Below are 19,084 nucleotides of genomic sequence, written 5' to 3'. Positions count from 1 at the left end.
TTTGAATAGAAGCATTTCGTAGGAAAGGGAAAACCCGTAGTACGAAAAACAGACCAATCTTGTATTTTCTGACCACCTTTAAAGCTCCCTTTCTTTGTAATAAAGCAGAACGGCTTTCCTGAACCAGTGTTTGGACTCTGTATGGGAAGGGGGTGTTCGGTACGAGCATGTTGTGTGTGTGCCTGTAATGCATGACTAATCTTGAAGCTGTGCTTTTTCCTGGTCACGTGAACAGACATGCTTTTTTCCCCAAGTCTTTTAATAAAGATGGCATGAGGTTAATGGTTAACACAAATTACTTACAAAAGGTCAGTATAGGCAAGAAAATCAGATGGAATGTCACTGATGTGAAGAAACTGCTGTGTAGTGTGCGATCACTATGAATACTGTAACAGCAGCAGCTTTAAGGCAAGTGCAATTCAACTTCATCACAGTGCTCAAGGACAATTGATGTGTTCTTACTGTCGGACACATTGCGATATATTTTATATTTCACCGAAAAGTATGGCATTGAATGATTTTTGGGCAGAAAATCATTAGTGAAGTAAATTAGTACTCTTAACAGAAAAAAAAAAAAAAAATTCTAGTTTACATCATTCAACTTTAAAAGTAAAGTTCACCCAAAAATGGAAAGTCTGACATTGTTTACTCACCCTCTTGTCATTAAAAACACACATGAATTTCCTTCTGAGCAACATAAAAAGATATTTTGAAGAACCATATTTGTCTGTGGGACAAAATGGCCAGTGGGGTCCAAAATAACCCTATTGGTTCATTGTAAAATTTATATATATAATCTCATATATATTTCTCTATATCTTGTGTCCTTCAAAATAAGGCATACAGGTTTGAATACAGGTTATAATTTCCATTTTTGGGTGAAACATAATTAGGTCTTTGAATTTCTTTTAAAATTTCTTAAGCTATCTAAAGGCCAGTTTTATCCTTTAAAAATATTTGTTCCCAACAATCAATAGGACAGTAAAGGGTTAGTTCACCCAAAAATGAAAATTGTGTCATTAATTACTCGCCCTCATGTTGTTCTAAACCCGTAAGACCTTCGTTCATCATGCGTTGCTGTCTATGCAGGGTCAGAAAGCTCTCGGATTTCATCAAAAATATCTTAATTTGTGTTCAGAAGATGAACGAAGGTCTTGTGGATTTGGAACGATATGAGTGTATGAGTAATTAATGACACAATTTTCATTTTTTTGGTAAACTATCCCTTTAATAACAAACAAACTACAGACACATTCATCTACCAATCACATTTCTTGAATTTACATGACCGCATAATGCTTGACAAAACAGTTGTTGAACATCATTGTCGATACATAAAACAATCATAATCTAAAACCGAAGCGTTGGTCCAAATCAGCAGTCAGTTCCAGTTGAATGAGTGCAGGTGGCGTAGCGCCAAAATGAGTTTAAGCAGCTGTACAGACTCCAACAGAAGTATGGTGGCTGGAGGGTCAATGTTTATAACCTCCTCTGGAGCGAGTCCATGCTGTTCAAGTGATTTATATCGGTCAAGATCCTTTGTAGTTTCACTTGGCACTGCTTTCCCCAGGAGAACCCTCGATCGTTGAGGAACCTGGACCAGTTTTGGCAACTTCCTCTGAAAAGAGAGATTAAATGAGTGTTTGTGGTACTAAAAGTCACCATAAAATATTCTAGAGATCATGGATCCATCGACCAACCTCTGTCTTTCTTCTCCTGGGTCTCCTCGGCTGCCGTTTTATCAGCTCTGAAGAAGATCCGAGCGCTGCTCAGAGAGAAATAGAGCAGCTCGAACTCCTGCAAATGGAAAGAAGATGTGATTAAACAAAGCCATTGGCCATCATTTTTAAAGACCACAAAGATGCTCCCATACCTGCAGATATACATCCAGTCTCTTCTGTGTCAGGTTCATGGTCTGCATGAGCTTCTCGTCTTGGCTGGTGGACTGAACGTTTTGCTCCTTCACCACCGCGTTCATTTCCTTCACATACTTTTCCCTCACAGCCTGGAACCAATGGAGGGAGTCAAACTCCTGATACTGGTCCAGAAGCTTCAGGATGTAGGCGACTCCTGGAAAACACAGAAAAGGTCCTTGAATATTTAGCCCATGGAAAGAAAGTATATCACCTTTATAAGTGTATTAAACATGTACCCATGGCAAAACCGTCGTCTGTAAATGCAGCTCCCACTTTGTTCTTCTTGTTTAGTTTTTCTTTGCAGCTGATGGAATGCTCCACGAAATTTACCGCCTGTGAGGGAGAAGAAAGATGAATGTTATACAAGAGATCATGCTTTAATTAGCAAGAGACTTCCACATCCAAGATCCGATTCTGAAGACCCACCAAAGGAGGAACTATCATGTAGAAGTTCCTCAAGTGCATGTTCTTGACGCTGCGAAACTCCGGTGCGAAAACCCCCACCAGCATCTTGAAGTACTCAGTTCCTTCCGCCGAGTTACTGGTCAGGTCACTAAGCACACAGTCCAGTTGGCTGAAATAAAAAATCAATTAATATTTTATAACAATAATTATTATTTATAATAAATAATTATTATTGTTATTGTATCAATTTTTTATTGTATCAATGGTATCACTTTTGTTGTATTTAATATTTGTGTTATTAATATTACTACTACTATTACTATTAATGTTTTATTATATATTTATTAATAATAACCAATAAATACTAAACCTAATAATAATAATAATAATTACTACTTGTATATTGTTATTTTTGTACATTTTAATAATACTACTACTATTATTATATTTTAGAATTATTTAATAACAATAATACAAATTATTTTTATTGATGTATCAACATCAATTTTGTTGCATTTATTATTTAACATTTTGTATTATTAATATTACTATTAATGTTTTTTATTTAGTTGTTTATTATTAATAACTACTAAATAATAAACCTAATAGTAATAATTAATTACTAATTGTTTATTGTTGTTTTTTGTATGTTTTAATTATTATTATTACTATTATTATTATTATTATTATTAAGAATGCTTTCAGATTAATAACAATAACTAGCAATTGTATAATTATTGTTAATGTTATTGTTGTTATGTTTATTATTGTTGTGCTTTTTATTGTATTGTGGTTATGTTTATTATTATTATTATTAATGTCTAGTTATTTATTATAATTGTCTTTATTATTGTTGTAGTTGTTTTAATATTTGCAGTATTTATTATTATTGTTGTTTTAATTATTCACATTATTATTATTATTATTATTATTATGTTTTAGTATTTGCAGTATTTATTATTGTTGTTTTATTTATTCACATTATTATTATTACTACTATTATTATGAATTCCCTTGCAGACAGCAAAGACGCTGATTGACTGATATTATGAAGTACAGTACCTGGCGGCTTTCTGCGTCTCTTCAGAAAGGCCTTCCTCTTTCACAAGCTCCTCAAAGTTAACGATGTCCTCTAGATCAGGAACAAACCTGCAACATGTTTGAATGTGAGTAGCTTGCTAATGTCATGGTTGTTCGGAGGACTTCTGTAGGACGATTTCATTTAGCTCTAAGTGTTGTGTGGGATGACTAATATTATTTATCTAGTATAACCAGTATTACCACAATCTGAATGTCTCAGTCAAATAATCTTTGTATGTAATGGTAGCAGACGATGCTTAACCTGATAGCGCTGCTGCAGCAATGCAGCCCTCCGGACCGAATCATGCGCACATAACCCATCGCATTGCCTGCAAGAAAGAAAAAGAATGGAAAGAGAAGGAGAAAAAAAAAGTTAACATTTATTAATTAAATTCTTTAAAAAAAAAAAACTTTAAATTTGCTGCTTTGTTGTGAAGACCTTTGCATTTCTGTCTTTTCCTTGACATTATGTTTACACCGGGCAAATCAAGCCTTAGGCATCCCAGCATGCACATTATGAAGTTGAGAACATTACAAAAGGAAAGAGTTCCCAGATGCATCTAAAAACCTATAGACAAACTTTACCGATCTGACTGATGAGCTGTCTGAACTGATCCAGGTAGCTCTGACCATCTGGAGTAAGACCCAGCTTCCTGATGCCACGGTTGAACTTCTCTGCTCGCTCAAAGGGGTACTACATACAGCAGAAACCAACAGAAGATCACATCTTCATAAAATGACATTGCTTCATGACATAACGACGTGTGAATGGAGACCAGCGCACCTTTTGATCGGTCTGATCCTTGGTTTCCCTGAAGAAGCGGATGTCTTTGATGAGTCTGGATTTGATGTGCTCGTCATACATGAACTGACTGAAAATGTAAAACTTCTTGCGGAGGAACTGATACGTGAAGTTCACCTGCAGAGAGACACTTCAGGCCATCAGTATGATGGTCACGTAATATACAGATGCAGCTAACAGGGAACGTTCTGGTAAGGTTTTCTCAAAGTTATGAACAAACATTCTTCCAGTAATGATAATAACATTTGTTCAAAGTTTCCTAGTCTTTAATAACAGTCTCAAAACATTAAACAAAAACATTATACATCATTCATAGTGTGTTTTTTCTGAAACATTTTGGCTGGATGTTCGTCTAAGTATTTAATAGTTTCAGATGGTTCAGAGAACATTAAAAAGTAACATTCTCATGTTGTTTACAAAATGATCAAATGGAATGTTTTTTCCAACTTTCACAAGACAAAACATAAAAAACTGGACATTTTCAATGTTCAGAGATGTATGATTATTAGTAGTAGAGGTAGTATATTTGACAATGATTATTAGTTTTAACTACTATACTATTACTGTTTTACAATCATTCATGTTTTATTGTTACTGTTATTATTAATAATAATATATTTAACAGTAACTATTAGTTATATCTACTATACTATTACTATGACTACTACTATTAATATTATTATTACTAATAATGTTTTATAATTACTAATTGTTTATTGTTACTGTTGCCGTTATTATTATTAGTAGCAGTAATCAAAAATATTTAGGACTATTGTTATTATTATCATCATTATTATTGGTATGTTTTAATTATAATTAATATGTTTACCATTATTAAAATGGAAAGTTCCCTAAATGTTTTTGCCAATGTTCAAACATAAAAACAAAACATTTAAAAACTGAATGTTTTGAATGTCAGAGAATATTACTAATATTATTGTTGGTGCGTTTTATTTATCATCATTTTTGTTTTATTACTTAATTCTTCTTCTTCTTCTTATTATTATTAGTTACACTTAATTTATAATAATCCTTTTATATAGGATTAACTGTTTATTGTTGTGTTCATTTAATATTGTTGTCACTGTTGTTTTGTTTTATTATTATTATTATTACTACTAATTATTTATTATTATTTAATTATCATTATTGTTTTTATCATCATTAAAATTGAACGTTCCCTTTAATGTTTTCTCCAATGTTCATATAACCAAGAAAAAACATTTTTAAACATTTAAAAACTGGACATTTTGAATATTCAGACAACATTTATAGATAACTTCATAACGTAAAGGGATAGTTCACCCAAAAATTAAAATTTGGTCATCATTTACTCACCCTCATGTCATTCCAAACCTGTATAAATTTCTCTTATGTTAAACACAAAAGAAGATATTTTGAAGAATTTTGAAGAACCAAACAGTTTTTGGTCCCCATTGACTTCCACAGTAGCGAAAGAAATACTATGGAATTCAATGGGGACCATCAGCTGTTAGATTACCAGCATTCTTCAAAATATCTTCTTTTGTGTTCAACATAAGAAAGAAACTCAAACAGGTTTGGAATGATATGAGGGTAAGTAAATGATGACAAAAGTTTCATTTTTGGGTGAACAGTCCCTTTAATGGGAATGTTAGCAAAATGTTTGTATTTTTGTTAGCTGGGACCATCCTGACAGGATCTGTACAAACCGTTGTGTTCATGATACCGGTTCCATGAGTGCGAATGGAGTTGGCAATGTGGCGGATGTTAATGGTGTTTAAGTGCTTGTTGTTGCTGGTCCTCTCAATGAAGATCTACACACAGTAGAGAAGATGTTTTACACAAACACATCAAGTGAAGTACTACATTTGTGGGCCAATAATAACATCAGAAGTCAAGTCCTGCCTGGTTGTTTAGGTTGTAGAGGTAGCGCGAGACAAAGACGTGAATGTTCCTCATGATTTCCAGGACATCCAGGCCCTGGAAGACACATACAGGGATATCAGGCTGAATGCAGCAGATCTTATCTGAGATGATCTGGTGAGCTACACACCTGCTCCAGAGTTTGGCTGGGGAGATGTGCCTCAGTCATCACCAAACCATAGCGCTGTGTGGCGAGGTTCCTCATCTCGCTGTACGTGGCCCAGTCATGAAGAGCCACAGTCGTCAAGTTGTAAAACGTCTTGTCTAGATAGTGAGTCACATAGGCTGCAGGAAATGGAGGATTTATACTTAATATCATACATCTCGATTAGAAGGCAGAGATAAAGCTCAAGGTTATAATGCTCTCCAGCAAACGACTCCATTCTTAAAATATCAAGGCAACTATCTATTTTTATGATTGAAGTCCTTGTATGATAAATTAATTAATTATATGCAAATATATGTAGAAATCATACATATAATTTTGTATATTTTAATTATATATACTGTTATAATTATATATTACAATTATGACACACACAATAATAAAAAAATACATTTTCTGTTGAAAGAATAAGACTGACGACAATTTGTTTTAAAAATCTCAGTTTCCAACCAGACAGAATGATATATTAATGATATCAGATTTAATAATGTGTGAAAAATAATATTTTAACGAGTTGACATTGGCAGTGCTTAAAATACATTTTGAAACTTTTTCCCCAAATTTTCCACAAAAAACAACAACTTTGATTTGTAGTCATTGGTCTTAAACCAGTAGCAAAAACTGCTTGTTTATGATTTCATTTTTGATAGAAATATACGTATGCGCATTTTGAAGTATCGCATCAGAAACGAGTGATGGAAACGCCAAGTTTCGAAAAGAAATCCCTTAATTCGCAAAAAAGTTTTTATGCTTGCTTGAGGTGGTTTTTGACTTGTGCGAAAAAGGCTTAATGCGAATAATGGGAGATGGAAACGCATTTAGCAAATAAATCCCGCATTAATGTTCAAAAACTTCATGTGACTTTGTGCATATGGGATGGCATAACCTGACTAACCAGCGGACTTATTTTGTTGCACAGCATCTAAAATGTTGTTATGGTCATTCTGAAGTGCCCGAGCAAAGTCTGTTGTCAAAGTATTTCTGTATAATTGCCTCCCAGAATGGTCTGCCACGACTCCGTTCCCAAACAGCTGACATTCACCTCCGAAAGCAAGACCGCATTTATTGTGTTTCATCTGCTCTCTCGAAGTGCAAGTAATTTATTATATTTGAGAATTATCAGTGGCTTCTCCTACTTTTCTTACTGATATTTAGTGCCAGTTTATCAGGAAGTGACGATTTTGTTCTATGGAAGCAGAATAATGACAATAGTTTTTGAAACATAAAGCATGCTGAATTCCACAAATCGAAAAAAAGATGCATTGCAATTAACAGTGCTTGAATTTTAATGCCTTGTATTTCCAGGGCTTGCATTTTTAGGTCCTGAAATTTAACATAGTTGTTTATTTAAGCTGTGAATATTTCAATTCAAAATATTTCTCACACATTTTCATAATTAAAAATTCAACAATTCATATTCACCTTCCAGAATTCACTTCCAAAATATCCAATCTGTTTAAAAATACGATGTATAATATTCGACAGGCAAATTTCGGTCACTTTATTTCACTTTCCAAATTCGCTGCCACAAATTCAGTGGTTAAAATTCGGCAGAAAATTCAGCGTTGCCGCAGGAATAGCAGTAGAGCACCGATGCATGATCTCCAGCTGCTGTCAGCCGCTCACCAGCAGGTGGCCGAATATCAAACCCAAAACTATAGCGCTTGGTTTTCTATGGGAGAAAAAATGGTTTGGTGAAACTTGTTGGTTGTGGGCTAATATTCTGGGCTCATCTGCTTAAATGTACATAATATACAGTAATATGTTTTATTAATTAGATGCTGAATTTAATCATTTATTATCACTAAATGATTAAACGTGAGGCAAACCACGTTAAGTGTTTTCTTTATGGGAAATGTTTAACATGCGCGTTCCTTAACTTGCATTCATATCCTCATCTGTTTGCATCATCAGTAAGATCTGAGTTTGGTCTTTTAATAGGCTTGTTGGAGATGAGCAAAATCTGCACAGAACCGATCACCGCGAGATGCATGCCTGATTTCCTGATGCCAATCTGATTTCATGTGATTGTGTATTTAAATTATGCTTGAGTATTCCCAAACACTATGACTGTGCGATCTCTGTGTGAGATATGTGATTGTTGTCATATTTCTATAAAAATCTAAAATACATGTTTATATTAAAGTAGAAATGGATGATAAATATGCCTTTCGTATTAAATAGCAAGCACTTTAGATGTCTTGTTCATCATATGTATATTTATATAAAAGCAACAGAACTGAAATTATATCACATTTATTAGCAGCACAGCACATGAGTGAGAATAACGCGATATCCGCCTTTGATCTCGTTGGTATCTGTTCTACTTCGAGAGGGCAGAACTGTATCTTGATTGCGCTTATTTCACTCCTCCCCTCACTGCAGCATAATCATCAATAAAGTGTATTCTGAGATCTGAGGTCTTATATCACTGTATTAGTTCACTGAGGCGCATTACGCGTCGTTGGGGAATCCTGGAGTGTGACATATGAGGGGAACCCCAGTATTACAGCACAGCATCACACAAGCCATGATACAAAGTTACAGAAACTAAACAACTGAAAGAAATATATGTCTTCCTCAGATGTAATGTTAGTTCTGTACTTCAGCGTTGAGTAAAAGAGCATTATAAACTCCTTTGTGGTAGAGAAAGCTGCTTACATGTAGGCTACGGGAAACAGCGAAGATGTTGAATTAAACATACACACAATCAGCGTTTCCACATGTTTATACTGGCCCCAATAATCAAAACTTCTACTTAGCTTGCTCCATTTCTGCAAATCAGTTTTTGTAAATGAATGACTTGATCCACATATGGCCACCTGCTGGTGAGCGGCTGACAGCAGCTGGAGATCATGCATCGGTGCTCTACTGCTATTCCTGCGGCAATGCTGAATTTTCTGCCGAATTTTAACCACTGAATTTGTGGCAGCGAATTTGGAAAGTGAAATAAAATGACTGAAATTTGCCTGTCGAATATTATACATCGTATTTTTAAACAGATTGAATATTTTGGAAGTGAATTCTGGAAGGTGAATATGAATTGTTGAATTTTTAATTATGAAAATGTGTGTGAAATATTTTGAATTGAAATATTCACAGCTTAAATAAACAACTATGTTAAATTTCAGGACCTAAAAATGCAAGCCCTGGAAATACAAAGCATTAAAATTCAAGCACTGTTAATTGCAATGCATCTTTTTTTCGATTTGTGGAATTCAGCATGCTTTATGTTTCAAAAACTATTGTCATTATTCTGCTTCCATATTGTTCTCTCTGACTCGTTGGAAGGAAACGGTGCTTATTTGTAAATGTTTTATACGATATTCCAATTTTGCGCATAAGTTAAATTCGCAACTTAGGATGGAAATCCGGCTATTGACTAAAATTCTAAGTGAACTTCACAGACAAGACAAATATGTAGAACATGTCCCCTTTAAAGTATTGATTATGTCCACTATATATAGTGTAACTCTTGCATTCAGTCTTTTATCTGCCCTACCTTTGATGTCGATGAAACGGTTGAAGAAGCGAATGGGCTTGAGGGAGAAAAAGTGAGCCAGATCCTTCATGCCCACTTTGAAAGGGTTTCGATCATCCAATTTGAGGTGTGTGTGCACAGACAAACGTAGGTCCTTCTCGATCTCCTTACACAGCTTGTCTAGCAGGTGCTAACAATTAGAAAAACATGCAAATGAACTAAAATGCAAAATTGCTACAAAAAGATATGCAGCCAGCACTCTGCTTTACCTCATTGAGGATTTCCATGATCTCAGTGTCATAACACTCCAGCAGCTGATCACATGACTCCATGTGTTTGGCGTGCAACATGGTGGGCACACAGTCTCTGAGCGCACTGAACATGTACTAGAGAAAATATATGCATATTTAAATAACATGTTTATGTTTAACAAAAATGTTAAGTGCGTTTTAAGAATAGATAGTGTTGAGAGTTTTACATGAATTCTGGCCGCATCCACAGCATTTTCGTACACGTCATCCAGGTAGATAGGAAAAACTGTACGATGCCAGTACAAGAAACTGCAGTCGCATTGCACTTTAACTCTGAGGAGAGAGGATATCCCATCATGCAATTACAACAAAGCCACAGAAGTCACAGAATCAAAATCTGCTATTGCTAATCGTAACTAGTTGAACTAACTCAGGGCTTACCGCTCTCTTAATTCACTGATTAAGTCCAGCTTTTTCATCACAAGCTGTAAAGGCAAGAGTTCCTCATCCTTGAAGGTTTTCTGTACAAAACATCAAAACACAACAGAATTAAAAGACAATAAAAACAACAAAAGAAAAACCAAAAACAACAACAAAAACAGAAACAAAAAAACAACAGAAATAAAGCAAAACAATAAGAACAAAACACCACACACACACACAAAAAAAAAAAACAGAAACAAAAAACAAACACATGAAAACAAAAAAACACCACAAGAAAAACAGAAGACAAAAAACACAACAAAAACAATAATACACAAAAACAAACAAACAAATAAATTAAATATTTTTTATTATTTGAAAAAAAAAAAAACACCCTGGGCAATTTGCAACAAAGTCAAACGGACTGGAAACTCGAAGCTTGTTCAATGTGTTGAAGGCTTCTTGACAGCAATTATTTTAATACTTTATATACAAATGTCATGAAATGGCCATTAATTTGATTTACACTTTATCCATACTCACCATTTGAGTGCCAACACTGAGAGCCAGAGACACGATCAGTCTCCTCTCTTTGGTGCTAGGCCCGTTCAGAGTGTTCTCAGCCAGAACCAGAGCCGACAGCACATCCAGCCTCTGCTCGCTGTACTTCTTATCAGAGATCACGCGTTTCTGAAGGAGGACAACAATCAGTCATTAGAATATCTGCTCTGTGGAGCTGGTGTTTGGGTAACGGTGGTGCATCTGTACCTTAGCAGTAGAGATGGAGGCCAGAGCCTGAGACTGCAGCTGCTGCGTGATGTGAGACACAGAATCTGCTACAACCAGTGAGCGTCGATGGAACGTGTGCTCCACAGCCTGTGCATGACAAACACTGACATAAACACTGCACACACTATCTAGTACAATACAGTTAGTGTACTAACAAAAGTAATGGATTTATGGTGTACACTGCCTAGTGAACTAGAACTAGCACACATTACCTATCACTGTACATTAGAACTTGTGCATACTACATAGTGTACACTTGAACTAAATGTACAGTACCTAGGACAGCCTGTAAATAACCAATACAGTTTGCAATAGTTATAGCATAATGTACTAGATTTATAGTGCACACCACTATTAGTGTCAACAATTTTGTCCACACTACAACTAATATACTAGATATAATAGTAGTGAATACTACTATCAGTTTCCAAATTAATGTGCACTCTACAACTAATGCACTACATTTGTAGTGCACACCATTAGCACTACAACGATGCACTAAATTGCAGTGCACACTAAAATTAGTGTTGTATTTTTTCGCACACTACAACCAACTTATTAGAAATGTAGTGAATATTACTATTAATGTGTAAAATTATTTACTAAGTTTGTAGTGCAGTTTTGAAATGATTGTGCACGCTACAAGTAATGTACTAGATTTGTAGTGCACACTATTACTGTTTAAACACTGAGAACTAGAACTAATGCACTAAATCTGCAGTGCAGACTACTTTTAATGTCTAAATTGTGCACACTTAAATATACTAGATGTATATCACACACTGATTTTAATGATTAGTATAAATGTTTTAAAGATTTTAGTGCAGATTAAACCAAACATACTATATGTAGTAAACATACTATATGCAGCACATCATTATTAGTATCCAAATTATAGTGCACACTACAAATCATGTACTAAATTTTTAGTGCACACAATTAGTGTTTAAATTGTGAGCACTACAATGAAAGAACTAAAACTGTAGTCCAACTACTAGTGTCTAAACTATTGTCCACAATACCCAGTTCTAGATATACAGTATAGTGCATACTATTATTAGCGTCAACATTTTTGTGCACACTACAACCAATATTCTAGATATGTAGTGAACACTACTATTAATGTAAAATATTATGTACTAAATTTATAGTGTTTAAATTATTGTACACATTATCATATACTAGATTTGTAGTGAACACGTCTAGTGATGTATAAATAGTGCAAACTGCTGGAGGTAATGTACACTACATAGTACATTTTTCACATACATTTTTTATATAAACCAAAATAAATACATAAATTGTACGTTTTGAATACATATAAAAGACACAAATGAAAATCTGAAAAAATGTGTGTATAAATACTGAAGCATTTGCTGTTGAATATAATATTATGACTCAACAACCTACTTTTAACAACTCCACCAATCGGCACAGGGCTTTCACTGAGGTCTTGGTCATGGGCCGCTGCATGGACATGTACATATTCATAGTGGTTTTGACGATGGTGCTGATGCTGTAAGCATACAGGATTCCCTACAGAAACACAAACATCTGATTATGAAATACTGGAAATGTAATGTAATTAAAAACTTACAGAAAAACCTGTAGTAAAGACTTTAAAGAGATGGACCACCGAGACAGAGCGGGTTTTACAAGCCTGTCTCGACCTTACTGATTGGAGTGTTTTTGAAGCTGCTGCCACCAATCTGGACGAGCTCACAGACACTGTAACTTCATATATCAGTTACTGTGAGGATATATGCATTCCCACCAGGACTTATATAACATTCAACAATGATAAGCCATGGTTTACAACAAAACTCAGACACCTTCGTCAGGCCAAAGAGGATGCCTACAGAAACGGGGACAGAGTCTTGCACAATCAGGCCAGGAACACACTGAATAAAGAGATTAGAGTGGCTAAAAGGACCTACGCTAAAAAGCTGGAAGATCAGTTCACTTCCAATGACTCCGCTTCAGCGTGGAAAGGCCTGAAAGCCATCACCAAGTACAGGACACCATCCCCCAGCACTAAGGTGAACTTGCTGAAGACCTGAATGAGTTTTATTGTAGATTTGACACCCCCCACACCCGTCCTGACCATCTCTCTACACAACTGTTAACACCTCCAGCAACCCCCCTCTCCCCGACTCCTGTACTTCAGATCAGTGAAGATGATGTGTGTCAGGTCTTCAGAAAGAACAAAAGAAGAAAGGCACCAGGCCCAGACGGTGTGACACCAGCCTGTCTGAAAACCTGTGACAGGGACTGCATTACATCCTGCAGCATCTGGACAAATCAGGGACTTATGTGAGGATCCTGTTTGTGGACTTTAGTTCGGCCTTCAACACCATCATCCCTACACTCCTCCAGACCAAACTAACCCAGCTCTCTGTCCCTAGCTCTATCTGTCAGTGGATCACCAGCTTTCTGACAGATAGGCAGCAACTAGTGAGACTGGAGAAATCCACGTCAAACAGCCGCTCCATCAACACTGGTGCCCCTCAGGGCTGTGTTCTCTCCCCACTGCTCTTCTCCCTGTACACCAACGACTGCACCTCTAGAGACCCCTCTGTCCAGCTCCTGAAGTTTGCAGACGACACCACACTTATCGGCCTCATTCAGGATGGTGACGAGTCTGCCTACAGACAGGAGGTTAAAGAGCTGGCTGTCTGGTGCAGTCTAAACAACCTGGAGCTCAACACGCTCAAAACAGTGGAGATGCTTGTGGACTTCAGGAGAAACCCCCCTGCACTCTCCCCACTCACCATCATAGACAGTACTGTGGCTGCAGTGGAGACATTCAAGTTCCTGGGATCCATCATCTCTCAGGACCTGAATTGGGACGTTCACATCAACTCCATTGTAAAAAAAGCCCAACAAAGGTTGTACTTCCTTTGCCAACTGAGGAAGTTTAACCTGCCACAGGAGCTGCTGAAACAGTTCTACTCAGCCGTCATTGAGTCTGTCCTGTGCACTTCAATAACTGTCTGGTTTGGCTCAGCAACAAAATCAGGGATCAGAAGACTACAGAGAACGGTTAGGACTGCTGAACGGATTATCGGTGCCCCCCTGCCCACCCTTCAAGAACTGTATACATCCAGAGTGAGGAAAAGGGCTCAGAAAATCACAGTTAATCTCAAAAATAACAGAAAAGAAGAAAACGTGAGTCTCTACCTGCACAAAGATATTACACCTGTTGCTCAAATCCTCAGACAGTTTGTCTGGTTTCGGTTCTTTTGATAATATAGACTCCATCTTCATCATCCAGGAGGTGACAAATATATAGTAGGACTGCATGTCCCTACATAGAAACACATACATGGAATCCTAAATTATATATTTATAATGATGTAAAATACAATGACCATTAAACTTTACTAGGCTAAATCATAATTTATTTATGAATCATATCAGAAGCGTGTATGTCTTACTTCATTAGTGTCTGCGCCTTTTGCTGCAGGAATGCATCTCTGCTGCTGCGGATGCTCTGGATGCTCTTCTTGTCCATCAGTTTAGCTGCCGCAGGGACTTTGCTTGTCAGAAATGTGTCTGGAAACCAGATTATATTAGCTGCTAATGTCACTGCAGGGACCTGGAGGAGAGAGAAGGGAAATTTCATAATGACTGAAAGAGCAGATTAATATATCCCACTCGTTCCCACTAGTTAGTGTACTCACCTTTTTACACACATCCAGCAGGGATTTGTAGATCTTCTTGTCCACAGTCCTGAAGATATGGAAGTGCAGCACAAAGAGGCCACATACACCTGTATATTTATCCCGCTGATCAATCTCTGACGGCTCTCCTGCAAGTCAAATGGATCATAACGGTTGTTGTCTACAGCCGAGACGTCTCATTAATTGTATTTGGAATTCATTTAGGTTAATTACAAATACAAACCAAGCTTTGATTCAACATTGGCAAAAATGGTTCTGATATTGTACGCAAATTCCTCTGCAAAGGCACTGTTTTTAGAAACCGATACACCTTCTCCTGGGTCATCAAACCTCTGCTCCACACAAGCCTGCATGAAAAAGAAAAACTTTAGTTTTATTTATTTAATTTCTGTTAAGTGACATATTTCAATGATCAATAATGCAGTAAAACTTCAGTAGAAAAGAAACATTTTCTCCTAACAACAACATACACTGAAGAATTGTGCATTATAACATAATAATGTTTTCTTTGCGCACAAAAAGTATATTGTAGCTTCATAAAATTAAGGTTGAATCACTGATGTCACATGGACTATTTTAACGATGTCCTTACTACGTTTCTGGGCCTTGAACGTGTCAGTTGTGCTGTCTATGCAGGGTCAGAAAGCTCTCGGATTTCATCAAAAATATCTTATATCAGCTAAAAATTTCTGCGTTGCGAAGATGAACGAAGGTCTTGAAACGACATGAGTAATTAAAGACAGAATTTTCATTTTTGGGTGAACTATCCCTTTAACCGTGCGTTCACACCCCTGCCGGCGAGAGCGTCAAAATTCGCTCTGGTGGCCCTGCCAACAACGCTGTAAAAAAAAGATTTGTGGATGCTCTGACGAGCAAGTGCTTGGTCTTGTATTTAAGGTGCCACAAAGCAAATAAGCATATTGATCTTGTGCAGACTGACCACAAGCAGGGTATAAATTAATCAAGAATTAATCAAGAAATTGATTGATGAAAAGAACTTAATTATAGTTACTTGTTTGCTAACAAAATAAACCAATTAAAAGCCATTTGTGTGGTGTGGCTTTTGTGTTCATGGTTAAGTGCTAGTCTAATTTCAACATGCAGTTTATGGAGACGTTTACTAGCCTTGGTCTATAATTAACATTATCATTCATTTGTGCACAGTCTACATTGCAAACTGTCCTGGGCTGAGTTTCCCAAAAGCATCGATGCCCACACTGCTATGTTTCTCAAAGCAGAAATAGGTTTTAAAATACAAAAACAGCAAATGAGGAAGTCTGGGGACACTTCAGACCTGAAAAATCATGCTGTCCAACAGTTGCCCCTCTAGCTTCAGTAAAAGCTTCTCAAAGGGTTTTAGTTTCTCCTCTGGAATGGCAAACTTAGCTGGGTTATGATGGACAGATTTCAGTAACCTTCAAACAACAACAAAGAATTTGTGGTAAGAAATTAAGAACCACAATTTAACACATTCATACTGTAAAGGCCTTCATTTTGTCTTCAGTTACCAACATTAAATTTTACAGAGCAGTTCAACATCTAAAAGGTCTCACTTCACCTTTTGTACATCTTCCAGTGATCTTTCAGTGTGGCGTGGTTCTCCATGATCTCATCCAGGGTGATGAGGACCACCAGAAGTTCTCCCAGATGCTCATACACTGTCTGATTGTGGACAAAGAGAAACCATCAATACAAGACGTCAGGTTGCAGTGAAGAACCATATGAAGAGGACATGAATTACCTGAAAGTGTACACCTGTGGACTCAATGATTTTTGTTGCACTCCTGAGACATATATATAAAAAAAAAAAAAATTAGCAACACTGCAGTCACATAACCATCCACATAATATGAGAATGTTTAAAATTTCTCACTTGTTGCTGTTGTACAAAGCAGCCAGCTGGTGAACCATGTTGACCACCACTTCAAAGCAGCGCGACACAAAGCAAGACAGCTCCTGTAACATACAACCAAATAAAACAATGTTCAGAAATATATATATTATCAGTAACAATTTAAAAAGATCATTATATCAAACCTGTAAGAAGGAAATGAAGCGGCCCATCTGAATCTGAGACTCTCCCTCCACCACACTAGTGTCTGACACTGCAAAAAAAAATAAAAAAATTCAAACGCAATACTTTTTTTAAACTGTTGTTAAAAGCTACAGGTTAAATGAAATTAAAGTTGAATAACAAAATTGAAAGCTTAAGTTTAATGGATGCATGCAATTCCAAACAAAAAAAAAAAACATTCTATTCCGGAAGGACAAAATTTATTAGTTTGTGTTTAATTTCCACTCAGATATATAATTATAGAAATAAAATGTGAATCATGTTGAATTTAATAGGTTCTTGTGTAGACGGGCCGTAGACTGAACAACAAAAACCAAAACAGTAGTTTTTACCTCCTTCACCATAATACAACAAGCCATTGTAGAACTTGGTTTCAGCCTAAAAGTAGAAAGCAAAACTGTTAAAATGAGACAATTAACAAATTTGCTCAGTTTAATTATAATTAATTGACTTTATAAACATCCACTCTACGGTTTGGGGTCAGTATGTTTTTGTTTTTTTTATGTTTTTGAATTAAGTAAGAGACTTGCACACCAAGTCTGCATTTACTTGATCTGAAATAATGGGGGGGAAGGGGGACAGCAATATTGTGAAATATCATTAATATTTAAATATGTTTTAAAATGTAATTTATTCCTGTCATGCAAAGCTGAATTTTCAGCATCATTATTCTAGTCTTCAGTGTCACATGATCCTTCAGAAATCATTCTAATACGCTGATTTGATGCTTAAGAAACATTTCTTCTTATTACTATTATTAGAATTAATATTGAAAATAGTTGTGCTGCTTAATTTTTTTTTGTAAACCGGGATACATTTTTTTCAGGATTCTTTTATAAACAGAAAGTTCAAAAGAACAGCATTTAGCCTATTTGAAAAAGAAATCTTTTGGAACATTATACATGTCTCATCATACATTTTCACATACCTCATATTTCAGCTTTTTAACTTCACAGCAAAGAGCTGCATACACTGTGATAACTTTATTAAGCACCTGGTGAAGAAGAAGAGAAAAAAGCAACAGGTAAACTCATAATACACTAATTCTCATTCAGTATTCGCATCACATGTAAACTGCAGCATCTAAAACAGCAAACCGTTCAACATCTCATACTCATACCTTATTATCGGTCTTGATGAGCTCCAACAGTGAGGACTGTTCATACGGCAGGAGCTGGTGTAACAGAGCAAGGAGAGCGATATGGCATAAAAACAATTCATTCAAAAATAAACACTGTTATTAAGCTATAAGTCACGACACAACACCTTCAAAGCGATGGGGTCCAGAGTGAAGTCCCATACATCTCCGACAGAGTCGTCCAACGCTTCTTCAATACCCTGCAGCTGAGCGGAATATTCCTCTAAGAACTTCTCATAGTTTTTAACCTGCACTTCTGTGTGAATTTCTGCACAGGAAGGAACCAAATGCAACAGATCAACAGTCACAACACCAGAAATAAAAGATCCAAATGACTTCCTTCCTGATTTGTGTGAAACTAAATTTGATCAATAATAGTAACTATTTTTAATAAAAAAATTTGATGCTATATATATATATATATATATATATGGCATGTGAATCTATTACATCAATATCAACATTTACTCACTATAAAGAGAATAATTAAAGTGATTCATATTATTCTGAGCATTGAACTCACTGGTAAATCAATTATCTATTTTTGCATTAAAAATAAATGCAGTCTTCCAATGCAATGATCTGGAAACACTTTCAAATGAAAGCGAAAGACTTCCTTATCACATTTTTTGCGAAATCAATAAAGACCACACACACTAATCTAATCAGAGTGCTTGAACTTGGCCACTTTCCCTGGTCATCTGACAGCTAGCTAACATTACTCAGCTAGCTGCAGGATTTATGCATATTTTACACAACAAATTACCAGTATCATTCCGGTCAGACGCGTTACTTACTTTGTGACCCATCATCAAAGCGATCAAACTCCCAATCAGGAGATAATGAATCCACAGCCATCCTGATAGAAACGACACAGACTGGGGTTTTCAGACAGCTGCCATTAGGTCAGTCTGTTTGGGGGTTACTGCACAGTGAGGGGAGGGGCTTCTGTGCTGGGAATCACATGATTT

General features: G+C 36.1%; 1 protein-coding gene across 1 annotated transcript; it reads right to left on the bottom strand.

Moving 5' to 3' along the window:
* Positions 1-240: 240 nt before the first annotated feature.
* On the bottom strand, positions 241-19,065 carry washc4 (WASH complex subunit 4). Its single transcript, XM_058766619.1, has 33 exons — positions 18,911-19,065; positions 18,242-18,381; positions 18,096-18,149; positions 17,904-17,969; positions 17,308-17,353; positions 16,939-17,006; positions 16,775-16,857; positions 16,643-16,685; positions 16,460-16,563; positions 16,196-16,316; positions 15,125-15,248; positions 14,902-15,029; positions 14,656-14,816; positions 14,399-14,525; positions 12,629-12,754; positions 11,198-11,305; positions 10,973-11,119; positions 10,448-10,527; positions 10,234-10,339; positions 10,025-10,141; positions 9,777-9,945; positions 6,239-6,393; positions 6,091-6,165; positions 5,895-5,999; positions 4,186-4,320; positions 3,987-4,095; positions 3,664-3,730; positions 3,384-3,470; positions 2,343-2,490; positions 2,153-2,249; positions 1,874-2,070; positions 1,701-1,797; positions 241-1,618 (listed from the first exon to the last, which is right to left on the bottom strand). The coding sequence occupies exons 1-33, from the start codon at positions 18,969-18,971 to the stop codon at positions 1,548-1,550; spliced, it is 3,522 nt and encodes a 1,173-aa protein (XP_058622602.1). The 5' UTR covers positions 18,972-19,065; the 3' UTR covers positions 241-1,547.
* Positions 19,066-19,084: the final 19 nt, after the last annotated feature.

This window comes from Onychostoma macrolepis, chromosome 25, assembly GCF_012432095.1.
Source record: "Onychostoma macrolepis isolate SWU-2019 chromosome 25, ASM1243209v1, whole genome shotgun sequence".
NCBI classification, from domain to species: domain Eukaryota; kingdom Metazoa; phylum Chordata; class Actinopteri; order Cypriniformes; family Cyprinidae; genus Onychostoma; species Onychostoma macrolepis.
Note: the sequence above shows the minus strand (reverse complement) of the source record. Positions and strands in the feature narration are given on the sequence as shown.